Below are 15,015 nucleotides of genomic sequence, written 5' to 3'. Positions count from 1 at the left end.
ATTTTTTTTTTTCAAAGAAAATTTTGGGGTGTTACAAATGCCTTCTAAGAGATTGTTTATCTAAGCTTATAAGCTGGTCAAATTAGCTTATAGACACATTTTAGTTTATTTCAGTAAATATCACTAGTGTTTAATAACAGGTGCTTATAAGCCAAAATCAGTTATAAGTCAATTATCTCATATGCCAAAATCAGTCATAAGCCAAAGGCTGAACCCATCGGGAGGCATCTGTGGTTGGCAACATCTTTCACTTAGACACATCAACTAAACCTTGTACCTATTGAGCACTCAGACTATATCGAGTTTGTTCCAATTAGACATTTATTGTTGACATGACATTGTGAGTGTAATACACTCAAAGTCAACACGTGAGAGGATCTCTTTAGCCAATTTTTACTTTATTTTCTCTTCTACTTCCCATGGCTGAACCACTACCTCCCACCATTTCCCTAAGCTTAAACTCCTTTAGTGGAGGTCGAATTTGGTCTCTTCAACTTTTGAATTCAAAAGGCAGTGAAATACCTAGGTTTCTATGAAATTTGCTTGACTTTAGACCAATTGATGATGGCAGAGCATGATGATTTAGTCACGAACGCGTTGATCAAGAAAAAGAAGAAATTGAAGATTTGCGAGAAGCTATTCATGGAGCGAAAGTTGGAATTTTATCGGAAAAAATGTATCCAACTTTAAATCAATCCACGTGAATTGTGACTTGAATATTCAGCCCTTGAAACAGTCGGTCACTATATGGGGAACAAAGGGGCTGGTTCGTCGTCGTTGGGCCAGAGTTCGCGGGTCAAACTTCTTTTTAGGCCAAATCTGATTTACTTTGGCATGAGAGCAACAAGGGAGCAATGAGGTGAGGGGAAATGAGAAGTGGCTCATTGTTTGGAGTTCGTCGGAGCAAGTGGTGTTAGTGGTTCCTGGAGGTTCGCCGGCAATAGTCCAGTAGGGGTGCGGTAGGTGGGATGGGATTTAGAAAATAGGTCTGAAAAATAGTTTTTTCTTTTATTTTTTCCTTTTTATTTATTTTTAAATTATTATTTAGCACCCAAATGCCACATGTCCTGTTACACCTCGGAAATTCCCCGTTAGCGTACCATGAATAGATTCACCAAGGGCACGATGAACACGAGCTTTGGGATAAGCGAGAGATAGTATGTGATGGTCCTAATTAAGATTTCCAAAGGCATTCGAGTTAGTGAAGGAAAGTTGTTAAGGAAAGCAAGCCATATGTTGGGTATCAGATAAGAATTTCGAGCATTGAGTTAGTGATGTCCTAATGACACCTTGAGGAAGAGTTATAACGTCCCTTAGAATGGTATTGAAGTGATGAACAAGTGTTAAGAAGGTTCCATAAGGATCGGAGATCAAACGAGTCGACGAAACAATTCTCGGAAAACTGGGCAAACCTACGGCCAGACATACTGGCCGTATAAAAAGTATGGACCGTATGTCCAACCGTAGATCCAGCCCAGAATACCATATCTCACTGGACCAGATCTACGGCCAGACATACGGCCCGTGAAAAACATACGGACCGTATGTTGGTCCGTATAATCTGGTCGGGCCTGAACTTGAATTATATAAGGGACCTCTTTCTCATTTCATTTTATTTCATCTTCCACCTCCACACTGCAAGAGACCTCTAGAACATTCCAAACATTTCATCCATGAGAAATCAATAGAAATCAAAGAGCAACAACAAGAACTAGAGTGAATCAAGTGGAGGAAACCTCTCTAAAGTCATCCAAACCAAGAAATCTCAAGAAAGAGAAAATAGGGTTTTGGTGGAAAGAGGTGTATTACCAACCAAGGCTGGCTTCTTCATCATTTAAGGTAAGTTTCATGACCTTTCTATGTTATTTGAAGTATTAGTAAGTTGAAAAACATGGGTGGTAGAAGAGTATAGAAAATGGGTCACAAATGTGAGAATAGTGTCATTATTGAATAGTAGTTGGATGGAATCATGAAAATGGATATGTTAAGATTACAAATGCGTTATAAATGACGTTTAGAACATGAAATGAGTATTGTATGAGAAAGAACGCGACAATAGACTTTGGTCATGAATATGGAGGATTGAAGTGGAATTGTGAAATGTGAATCATGTAAATGAATGACGATTGTTGTTAGTGATATTGTGATGGTTGTTATGAATGTTGGGAGTTGATATGGAATATGGCGGAAAGTAGTATAAACAAAGGAAATGCTGCCCAAATTTCTCTAGCTTTAGTAAGTACGTTTTCGTGATTATTTAGCTAATGACGACGCGAATTTCATTGAAGGTATAAACAAGTGCATTAAAGGAGGATGAGCAAGTAGTTAAACGACAAAGGTATGTGAGGCTAATCCCTTTCTTTCTAAGGCATGAGTCTTATGGCATGAAATTCCTCTTTCTTATGAATGTTCCATCTTCAAGAAGACTATGAGTCCTTGCTCATGAATAGCCATACGAGATAAGAAATATGTTATGAAAATGATAACGATAATGATAAGCTTAAAGGCTAGAGATGCTATGGTTTACGATATGATGTTCCAATTAAGCTAATGAAGCTATCCATAGCCCATTGATGTTAATCATTGTATACACTCACCTTATGTTTGTTCTTTCAAGGTGAGGCAGAACACTTACGAATGCTCCATAATGAAGTCAGGGGTCCACGACCTTACGTCACCCCGATAGAGTATGATTGTCTATGAGTCTCTATGCATGTACTACGATGAGTTACGCTAAGCATATTATGATAAGCATGTTATGATAAGCATATTATGATGAGCACATGATGATATTACACCACGCCTAGTTGGCCGGGCAGTCACCGCCAAGGCGGGCAGCTATACACCATGGCCGGATGGCATGGGCAGACACCACTAGTGAGCGGCATGAGATGATACCCCGGACGCGGGAGGCCTGGACGCAGGCTAATGCTATTGCTAATGTTATTGATTATCACACCGCACCTATATGGTCGGGCGGCTTATACATTTATGCATATATGATATGATGATGAGTATGAAAGTAAGCCGCGACGCATTACTTCCTTTATGATTCATTCACTTACAGATTGCTCCTCATTGATGCCTCCTTATTTCATTGATATCTTATTATTGTTTATGCCTTACATACTCAGTACAATATTCGTACTGACGTCCTTTTCTTCGGACGCTGTGTTCATGCCCACAGGTAGACAGGGAGGTGATCCAGACTCATAGAAGCTAGCAGCCGATTTGAGAGCACTCCATTTTTCGGAGGTGCCATTGATTATTCTTTTGGTACATATATGTGTATATTCATGATTGGGCATGACGGGGTCCTGTCCCGTCCATATGTCTAGTACTCCGAGAGAGGCTCGTAGATACGCGGGTAGTAGTATGGTCCCATAGTTTGTATGTATATGCATGTATATATCATTTTGATGGCCAAAGGGCTCACGTTTATAAAAGTAATTATGTTTCAAATGTTCACAGATTTCTATGACTATGAGTATCTGTTATGATTGGGAGTAGATAAGTAGTAATATGAGTGGTGTTCGGTGGTTAGCCCTGGATACCCGTCATGGCCCGTAGCTCGGGTCTTGACATGTCCTCTTTTAATCAGTCATCATGCCACGTCACCCCCGAGAGTATTATCATACTTTGTAATTTTAACTGGTCAAAAAAGTGTCTAAATGGAACAAATTTTATGTAGTCTGAGTGCTCAATAGGTACAAGGTTTAGTTGGTGTCTAAGTGAAAGATGTTGTCAACCACAGGTGTCTCCCTACGGGTTCAGCCTAAGCCAAAACTTATAGTGTTACTACTTATAAGCCATGTTGATTTACATACCTTTTACGATTTTATCCCTGACATCTGTTGTAATCTCCAAAATATTCTTTAGACATAACTTTTAATTATTTCTCTATTTTATTTCCTTCATTTATCCTATTTTATGTACAATACTTTTAAATTAATGTTGAGTAGTTGTTGGCTCAGTGATTATGAGCTTACATAGAAGTTTTGATGATTTGACAAATAATGTACCTAATGACAATCAAGGGAGACATACGAAATGATTCAAATGAAGAACCAAACATCTAAGCATATCTCCAAAGGTCATATCAACAAAGCAACTGCTCAAAGAAACTGATTCTTACTATGCAACTGGAGACCGGAAGTTATTTCATGTCGATGTTAGAGAAGATGAAATATTGACTGATTCCTATTTGATGAAGAGTTGGATTTCAAGTTGTGGCAATATTCTTACAAATATCAAAGTTGATCAACATGAAAATTAAAATTGAAGTAGGACAAGGAAGCCGACGGGCAAATAAGGAAAAAATGGAAGATCCAAGTCAAACAAGGTTCAATTTCAGATATAATTGATGAAACCTAAACTTGATTGGATTCACTTATAGCTTTTAATTATAAAAAGATGTCATTTGCAAAAAGGGAAATACATAGTTAACAATTTCACGGAGTTGGAAACACGGGGAAGGAAATTGATCAACATTAATAAGTATAATTCACCATATTTAAGAATTAGGAGTTGCAAGAGAAGATGAAGATAACACGCAACAATTTTGTACATGAAGAGAGGATAAGTGGATGGAGAAGCAGCAGAGTACTATACAACAAAATTCGGCACTCTCAAGAACTCTAGAATAAGAGAATGTTGATTTGTTTTTTTACTAATTATTTGTTGTGTTTTGCAGGTTTCAACAAACTTACTGTTGAATATCCAACTTCCGGTATTAGTATCGTTGGATGCTTATTCTATTGGACAGGAAACATGTGGATATACAACATGCACATTAGAGAACAACATAATTCTCTAAAGGATCTACAGGCTGTTACAAACATAAGAGCAAAGAAATAACGAAAAAGGGCCAAAAATGCCCTTGGACAAACTCAAGGGGTCTAAGTATACCCTTCATTCATCTATTTTGGTAAAAATACTTCCTGCTCACCTTTTTCACTCACTTTTGCCCTTAAAGCTAACATACCTTTTTTTTTTTAGTAAAATTATTTTTAATTTTCATTTTGTTTTCTCGCTTTCTTTTTAAAGTGGTAGTTGAGGCTCAAATTTGTCTTATGCTCAGGTATAACTTTTTGCTTTAATTAAACCCGCCCCTACTGAATATACTCAACTTTGTCATAAAAAATACAAATTATTTTATTTGTTCATAACAAATTATTTATTTTTTCACCACAAAAACAGCAAAAAAAATAAATTATTTTGTTCATAACACATTAATTTTATGAACCAATCATCAACCTTAATTTTATTTTTTTGTTGGTTTTGTTCATAACAAATTCATTTTATTTTTGTTGTTTTATTTTTAACAAATTAAATAATTTTTATGTTTTATGACAAAGTTGGATGAACCAAAAGAATAATAATTTATTTTTTATTATTATTGGTGAACAAATAAAATAATTTGTTATAAACAATTAAACTAATTTGTATGTTTTGTGACAAATTTGGGTATGTTCGGTTTTAGTTTCGTCCTATAAGAATATGACATGTGATATATAATAATTAAAAATAATTTATTTCTAAGCATAAGACAGATATGAGTCTCGATTGTTGCTTTAAAAAGAAAAGGAGAAAAAAATAGAATAATTATTAAATAAAAAAATAAATAAGAGCTCTGTTAGTTTTAAGGGCAAAAGTGAATCAGAAAAGTGAGTGTAGAGATACAATTAGCAAATAGGTGAATAAGACCTTTTGCGATAGTTCAATGACATTTTTGCCTCATTTCTGAAGAAACAACAGTTCAGCATGAGAAAAAATGAGCCAACTGAAGATATCATGTCATAAGAATTACATAAGGAAGATTCACAGGAGATCAATGTAATTAGGAAGCAACAAACAAGTCTCACTAACAGCAGTTGCACATGGAAATCAACGGGGCTGACATCACGGTTTCCGGATGATCAAAATGACACAAGAATAAAGCTGGAATACTCACTTGCACAGATGACAACACAGTACATACACAAGATTCAACATCAATATCAGACAAACATAGCCGTTTTGATGGTTAGCATTAGCAACATTAGGATTGGCATACAATTTTTGATTTTTTCTAGTTCTTATCTTTTACATTCTTGTTTTGTGATGATTACATTCTGCTTTTGATTATTTGCTTAATAAATATCAGCCTTAGGCACCAACCTAGTTTCCTTTAATTAAAAAAATAAAGAATATATAAATAAAATAGTAATAAACTCTAATTAAGAATCATGATTGAATTTTATCATAATAGTAAAATCAGTTAAAAAGAGTCTAAGACAACAATAATATTAATTAATTAACAAAAAAAGAATAAAAATTGTACATTAAAGCGCAAAATAAATTCTTTTATTTGTGTTTTCTTCTTGTCCTATCCAAGTATACTGATTTTTTTTCTTCTTCTTCAAATTTCAAATACTTTCATTGATAATAATAAATCCTGTTGAAACGCATAGTTCTAAAACAAGAGAAAAACAGAAAATTAATCAATAATCCTAAATTTAATAACAACAATAAACCATATTGAAAGTTTGCATATTAAAACATACTTAAAGTAAACATTGTGCATGTTATAGGTTATGTCTTTTTAACTAAGTGTAACAGAAGACATAAAAAGATATAACAAATAAAAAATAAAAAAAATCAAATTTTACAAAATGAATGTAAAATACAACAAAGATTTTCTTTGTGATCTATTTTCTAGCTCTTACACACTACAAAGAAAGTGAAGGCACTCCCATTAGATGATGAATATTATAGTCAAGGGTAACAACAACACCTCATAATTTAAGTATTAAACTGATAAAACGTGAATATTTTAGAGTTTTTATGGATATTAACTGTAGCTATGATAGATAGAATATAAAATAAAAATATGTATAGTAATATCTTTTAAATTAATTAATTCATGTAAATAAAATTTTCATTATTAATTATTTATAACAATTTCATTATTAATTATTTATAAGAATCATTTCACTACTAATTATTAAATAAATAATTCTTCCATTACAATCTCAATATAACTAGCATGTGCACCAAATCAAAATGCTTAAAATGTACCAACCAGGATTGTGGTGTAATTTTAGTACAGATTTCTATTCTTAACCAAGAGTGCCTCGAGTTCGAACTCCTTTAGTATTTTAATCACCCTTGTTAGGGAGTGTTTTGCCCCTCCTCCCCCGCCCCCCCCCCCCCCCCAACCAAAGTGGAATTGTCCCAAGACAAATCCGGATTAGTCGGGTTCCAATGCGAAAGATATCGGACACCGGATGGGAAACAAAAAAAAATGCTTAAAATGTAGGTGTACAATGTTTAAACATTATAACTAATGTTGTATGCTAGTGCTACGAGGTGTACTTATTAGTGTTAAAATTAGCAAGAGCGTGGACTGGTGTGGTATTTCGCATCTCCGCTACTTAAACCCTAAAACTCACCACCACCACCACCAAACATAGCTTGCAATGAATGGAGTCAATTATTAGTGAAGCTATTTTCTTCTTCTTGTATATGTCCAAACCATGTTAATTTCCCCTCGTCTATTGGGTATCACATTCAGAAAATCTCACCATTTGTCATCAGCTGCAACTTCATTTACTCCATTCCCTCAAAACTTCTTCTTCTTTGTTAACACCTTCCTTTACTTATTCAGATACCCTTTTTCCACTAATAATAATAATAATATTAATATTAATTTTAATGATGTCGATTCCATTAAGAAAATCATACGGGAAGAGAAATGGGAAGATTTTAGGAATTCGGGTTTAGCTCCTATTTGGGTGTCCAATATCCTATTCACATTGAAAAAAGAGCCAAGGTTAGTCTTGAAGTTTTTCAAGTGGGCCAAAACACAGACTTCTTTTTATCATACTCCAGAGGGTTATTGTATTGTAGCTCACATTTTGTTTTATTCTAGAATGTACAGTGATACATATGTTGTTCTAAAAGAATTGGTTACTCTCACTAATAATCCTATTGATGTCCTTTGGTCAACGAGAAACGCTTGTGAGCCGGGTGGGTATGGCGTGTTTGATGCATTGTTTAGTGTACTAATTGAGTTGGGTTTGCTTAAGGAAGCTAGTGAGTGCTTTTTAAGGATGAGAAGTTTTAGCGTTCTTCCCAAAGCACGATCGTGTAATTATCTTTTGCAGAGATTCACAAAGTTGGGGGATAAGAACTCGTCGTTGAAGTTCTTTCATGATATGATTGAGTCTGGGATTGTTCCGACGGTGTATACATACAATATAATGATTGGCTATTTATGTAAGGATGGGGATTTGAATGCAGCGAAAAGGTTATTCGCTCAGATGAAGGATATAGGCATTGATCCAGATATAGTTACATACAATTCTCTCATTGATGGAATTGGTAAGCACGGCGAGCTTGAGGATATGGTTTATATCTACAAAGAAATGAAGTGTCTTCCTGATTTAGTAACATACAATACATTGATCAATTGTTTTTGTCGATCTGGAAAGATGGTAGTTGCATTTGAGTATCTTCATGAGATGAAGAAAAGTGGGTTGAATCCCAATGTGGTTACTTATAGCATATTTATTGATGTTTTTGCCAAAGAAGGGATGTTACAAGGAGCTATAAAGTTCTTTGTAGACATGAGGCGGGTTGGTCTTGTTCCTAATGAATTTACTTATACTTCGTTGATTGACGCTCATTTTAAAGCTGGTAAAGTTGATGAAGCTTTGAAGCTTGTTAAAGAGATGCTAGAGGTAGGAGGTAAGTTAAATGTCGTGACCTATGCGACAGTGGTTGATGGCCTTTGTAATAAAGGGAATATCAAGGAAGCTGAAGAAGTTTTTAGGGTCATGTTGAAGGATGGGATTGTCCCAAATTTAGAAGTCTATACTGCTCTTATCCATGGGTATATCAAATCAAAAAGGCTAGTGGATGCTTTTAATATGTTGGAACAAATGAAAGAAAATAATATCAGACCAGACACATTACTCTATGGAATAGTTTTATGGAGTTTTTGCTCTGACGAGAAGTTTGAAGAAGCCAAAGTTTTATTTGATAAAATGAAGGGTCTTGGGATAGAGGGAAATTATGTCATATACACAATACTTGCTGACGCTTACTTTAAGGCTGGAAAATCGGTAGAAGCACAGGCTCTGCTAAATGAAATGCTGGAAAAAGGTATTTCCCCTACTGTTGTGACGTATTCTGCATTAATTGATGGCTTGTGTCGGCTGGGATTTGTCCAGGAAGCAGTGGACCATTTCCATTCTATGCCAAAAATGGGGTTGCAGCCTAATGTCGTGGCTTATACAGCTCTAATTCATGGCCTCTGTAAAAATAAATGTCTAGTTGCTGCGGAAAAGATATTTGATGAAATGCTTGGCAAAGGTATACTTCCAGACAAAATAGTGTATACATCCTTTATAGATGGAAATCTAAAGCAGGGAAATGTTCAAGATGCTTTAAATTTACAAAGGAGAATGACCGAAAGTGGTTTGGAGCTTGACCTTCATGCCTACACAGCTTTGATTTCTGGGCTCTCAAAAAATGGCCAGGTGCCTCAGGCGAGAATGTTTTTTGATGAGATGATTGAGAAAGGTATTAAACCTGATGAGGTTGTATTTTCATGTCTCATAAGAAATATCAAGAGATCGGTAATCTAGAAGAAGTTCTTGTGCTGCAAAATGAAATGATGAAAAGAGGCCTTACGACAGTTACAAGTGATAGAGCAGTTCATGATATGCAAACCTGAGAAATTGTATTTTGCTTGTCTGGTTCGATCATTGACATAAGAGGTCGCAATTATACACAGTGTGCTCTCCCATATCCAATTCAACCCCATCTTAATGCTGAGGTAAGTTTCAGTTTGTTCCTGTATTCATTTGTGCTCATATGTTGATTAAATGTTATACATAGAAAAACTGAGATGAAAAGCTCACTGTTTTGTAGAGATTATGTTTTATTGTCAACTTGAAGTTGAAATAATGCTGAAACCCTGTTAGATTTCGTTTCCTACTTGCACAGTTAGCAGGAACTTTTTGTGCACCTCTGAGAACCTTTCAGTAAAATGCCTTTTTAAATAATGGTGGTAATTAATTCCCTTGTCTAGTTTCCTTTAAACTGCAAAAAAGGACGCAGGGTGTACAACAGAATGGAAGATTTAACACTGTTCATACACAATGCCTTATCCATGTTATCCTTCTGTATCCAAAGCCAATTCATCCGAACATAAAATAATATAATTTAACATGACCAGGGACCTTCTTGATGTCCAATTCACACAATTCGTGTGGTTCTCCTTTCCTGAATCTTGAGTCGATCATCTCATTTGCTATAAGGGATGCATCTAGAATGTCTTCCAGTAAAAGTATTCTGGGATGTGGGCTGTGGAGATGAGCCTATCAGTCACCAGTTTCAACCTTCAATCTAGCACCTTTGGCTATTATTTTATAAGCTCTCCCCACCACCATTCTTCATTAACATGAGCACAATAAAGGAAGATTTAAAAAAAAAAAATCCAAAAGTATGGTATGGGTCCGATTTATTGCTGAAAACAAGGGTTATCTACTCTGTGAGAGTATGTGTTTCTAGGCATACCAGTTACAAGTTTAATTATCAACGAAGTTTAGTTTGTGAGGGGTCTTGTAGTTGGGGAAGTCAAATTAGTGGTGATTAATAATAAGTTCAAGATAAGTTGCCTGAGATTGAAGTGTGAGCCTTTTGTTTTCCTCTCTTCTTTCATATTTGTTCCTGGAGGTTCCTAAACTATTCTCTGTATAGCTTGTCTGTTGTCTACTAATTTTTCAATATCATCCTTCTAATTCTGTTTATTTGTGCCTGGTTCCACCTCTAACAAAGCATCTAGGGTAATTCTTTCATATAAATAAAACTACTGTAAGCTAGATGCCCCTACCAAGAACAAAAAAGAATTGTAAGCACGTTACCAGTTGAGATATGGAACGACCCAATTGGTTCTTTTGTTGTTCTTAGGTGATACCACTTATTTTTTGCTTTGATCTTTGTTGCAGAGAGAATTATTGGGTTGTCTCCTAGGGTCTGATCCTGCCTGGAAACAGAGGAGAGGCGGTAAGTTCATAACATTATGGTTTGATTGTCTTCTTATGTTGTTGGAAAGAAAAGGGATACAGATCATTCTTAATATCAAAAGAAAAAGAGTAAATTGATTGTTGTCGTTTTTGTAATTTGTGCATTACTTCTGTGTGGCAATGGAATAGGCTAATCAACCACTCTTGGTTTAAATATCATGCAAGTCATCCCCTTGTTTGCTAATCATATCTAACACTGAAATTTTCTTTTCTAAAGAAGTGAGAAAATGCATGTACTTCCTTAAAGTTTTATGAACTTATCAATGAAGTCATAGAATAGCAAAACTTAGGCTTAATACATACTTTACTCCCCAAAATTGGACAAAACTCCTCTACACCTTTTCTTTGTGGGCATCCTTTCACACGCTTTATCGTAACTCAAATTGATTCTTTGTTACTCTTGTAGTGTCCCTAAGCCTACACATTATCGCTCTTTCCCAGAGTTTCATCATATAGCTCATATGTTTAATGTGATGATAGTTGGCAATTTTGAATATATCCTTTGTTCTTATAAATTGAAATCAGGGTACTCCTCGGATATACTACTTCTTCGTATAGCATTAAATAATTTTGTAAACTATCATACTCCAACCTCTTCAAGACATTTCCAAACCTCCATGAGGATACTATCTGAACCACATGCTTTTCTAATCTTCATAATTTTCATGGCATCCTTTACCTTTGTCCTCCTAATTCAATGAGTATAGCTAAAGTTTCAATTGGCATCAAGCAATTAAATCTTTCCTCTAAGAACTAGGATGGTAATCTGTTAATAAGGCCCCAAGTGAATTGACCAGCTAAGATCAGAATATTATTGTGCTTTAACTTTTCAATTGGCTTTTCAACTTTATGAACTTTACATATTGTCTTGTTCTCTTGTTTTTGGCGTACTATAATATCAATCGCTTATCCAGGAGCGCACCCATGATTTTTTCAGGAGCTCATTACTGCTTCACGGTAGAGAGCTGGAGGAAGATCAAATATAACTGAGAATGCTGGATTCTGAGGAACTTCTGCAACAATGTGACCGTCAACGTAACTGCAAATTTCCTACCTTAGTTTATTTGTAAGTGATGAAGCTCTATTGGCTGTTGATTCTACATTTTCTTATTCCAGTTTTCTTGGACCAGATATATCACCATGAGACAGCAGAGCCAACATGGACTAAGCATGAAGTTGTTTAAGTCCATTGTTTTAGAGGCCAATTATTAGCTCAATCTTCACATGCTGAACTGAGCAAGAGGAAGTTAAGAGAACTGTCATGAAGGTGATGCTAGCTAGATAAGTTTTGCACCTTACTGAGCGACTAACATGAAGTAGTGGTCAGTGACATGAAAACAAAGCTCTCTTTTTCTGAACGGCATTGGTGAAGAACCACTGGTTTTTCCCTGGAAGCAGCTATTAGTTATACAGATATCACTGAGGACGAGGGTTCAAATTCCAGTTGATGCAAGAAACACTAGATGATTTCTTCCCAACTGGCCTGGTCTTAGTGGATAGAGTTAAACAGTACAATGGCAGCAAGTACCCGGTGGATTAGTTGAGGACACCAGTTATTTGTAGAAAAAAGTTGCAATGAGATCGTGCAGAAAAATTCCCTAGTACGGTAGTTACGATTTCAACATCGCTTTGGTACTTGTAAAGTTGGCCCCTGTCCTATTTGTTTATCATTCTTTGCCAAATTTGAGCTATTCTGCTATGATGATTTGATTTATCAATTTACTTTCTTTTTTTTTTTTAAAAAGGAGAGAAATTTGACATTGTGATTTCCTTGGTATGGTTAGTGTTTTAGCTTCATATTTGAGGCTATGCTCCCTTCTCTCTTGAATGCCATGGATATGATCATTGATCATCACAGTCCTCCTCCATCCGATTTAGTCACGAACGATGCCAAAACTAACTCCGCACCTAAAGAAGTTTTGTTGCCAAAGTTGCTCATCAATTAACAGAATCAAGATACAAACCGAGTTATCCTTGTATTGCTAGTCATGGTATTGTAATTAAAAAAAACCGGGCTAGTTTTGTCATTCTGAATCTTTATCCTTGTATTGCTAATCCTGGTATTGTTCTTCCATGTCAGTCTAGGTATAAAACTATACTGAAATTGGTGTATAAAATAATACATGGACTAGCTATTTCTGAATTTGGAAAGTTTGGATGGGCTTAAAAAAAGCAGTTTATAAGCTGCTTTAGATAAGTTAAGTCAAACGAGCTTAATTATTTTTTTGAGCTTATTTTAAGCACAAAATGGGCTTTTTTTAAGTTTTATGCAAATCTTTCAAAAAAAAAGCGAAAACAACTTATAAGCTATTTTCAGCAACTTATAAGCCAATCCAAACGGGCTCTTATTGATGAGTTTTGGCTAAATATCTAGATAGCCCTTTAAATATGGCATGTTTTGTAAGATAGACACTTAAACTTAGTTAGTGACCGATTGACGCTTGAACTTGTCAAAAGTGTATCTATTATGTGGCAAAATGTGGGTGAAAAACAAGCGTGTGACTCTTTCCAAATTAGCTGAAATATTGCAATGGACCTTTTCACTCTTATTTTGCATTTTCATCCTTATTTTTTATTATATATATGAATGTCCCTAAAAATTTGGTCATCTCCATCTATCTATCTCTATCCAGAAAAAATGGCTGCTCCCCGTTGAAATCCTCCACCGATATTTAAGCCATTGTGACCACCAAATTTCTTTTCTCCCATCGACTATAACGCTATAATCACTACATAAGGGTGGGCACGGTACGGTATATACCGATTACCATGCCGAAACCGAAATTTTTAATACCGCGATTTTGATATTATGGTATTTGGTACGGTAGTTGGTATGCACTTTTGAAAAGTTTGGTATTTGGTTCGGTATTCAATATTGATAAAGAAAATACCGAAATACCGAATACCATACCGAAGTATTCCATATAGTTATATATACAATTCCTACATACATTTATAATACTAACAAATATATAATTAGTATTAGTACAAACTAATTGTTTAGACGTTAGAATAGCTTGTAGTTTCTTTTAAATATTTTCACATGTGTAAGATATGTGTTATATCCCGTATTTTTGTACGTTGGATTATTCGTAAGTTAATCGACATAAGTTCAAGGATAAGATTTTTTTTTTTTTGAGATGTGAGACAAGGACTTTTTAATCCCGATTTTAATATTGCACGGTTTGCTAATTAATTACAATTAGTGGGGATTAATGATTAATTAAGCTAATTAGATTACCAAGTGGGCCCCACTACAACATGGCTGAATTTGATTGGTGCATGCCATAGTGGGGCACGTGTCCTAAGGGCTGGCTCAATATATATTTCATGTGATGACTCATCAATCACATTTCATCTTCATAATTCATTTGGAAAGAAAATCACCAACAACCTATGCCATTTCGCTTTTGAGCTCACTTCGCTATCTCCAAAATTGTGGAAGAAAGGGAATTGTAATTCCATAAAAGTGTTCTAAACGTTCAGGGAGGCAGCAACATTAGGATTTAAATTGAGGAAGAAGAAGTAGTGCAATTGGTGCAAGTAATTGTAGGATCTGTCTTTGAGGTAAGATTTCTTCTTCTTGTAATGTAATTGGAGTTAATGATGTTGTAATGGAGAGATTAATTTGTATTAGGCGAAATTGGAAGTAAGAAAATTGCATGATTTCGTTGGTGTTGTAAATTGGGCTGAATTGGAGTTGTTTCAATTAAATTGGGTTTGATTGTTGTTATTGATTATGTGTTAAAAGTGAAGGAATCTTGATATTTAGAGTTGTAGTTGTTTATATGAGATTGTTGAGACATGAATTGGATTAGATGTTCATGAGGTTGTTGGGCTGTTCTTGTTGAGTTGAAGGATTAAAGGTGTAGTTATAACTAAGTAATTGTGTTGTTGTAGTTGATGGGCTGTTTCGGGCATGATGTTGTTAAGTTATTGA

At 35.2% G+C, this 15,015-nt stretch overlaps 1 protein-coding gene across 1 annotated transcript; it reads left to right on the top strand.

Annotated features, from left to right (window-relative positions):
- The first annotated feature begins 7,347 nt into the window (after window positions 1–7,347).
- Window positions 7,348–12,806, top strand: LOC132033651 (putative pentatricopeptide repeat-containing protein At2g02150). The gene is given in 5 exon segments (XM_059423685.1): window positions 7,348–9,600; window positions 9,603–9,823; window positions 10,998–11,055; window positions 12,013–12,141; window positions 12,206–12,806. Coding segments are annotated over 2 exon segments (2,202 nt in total). The 5' UTR covers window positions 7,348–7,517; the 3' UTR covers window positions 9,722–9,823; window positions 10,998–11,055; window positions 12,013–12,141; window positions 12,206–12,806.
- The last annotated feature ends 2,209 nt before the right edge of the window (window positions 12,807–15,015 follow it).

The sequence above is a fragment of the Lycium ferocissimum genome, chromosome 2 (genome assembly GCF_029784015.1).
Source record: "Lycium ferocissimum isolate CSIRO_LF1 chromosome 2, AGI_CSIRO_Lferr_CH_V1, whole genome shotgun sequence".
Taxonomy (NCBI): domain Eukaryota; kingdom Viridiplantae; phylum Streptophyta; class Magnoliopsida; order Solanales; family Solanaceae; genus Lycium; species Lycium ferocissimum.
This window is presented reverse-complemented; position numbering and strand designations above follow the sequence as displayed.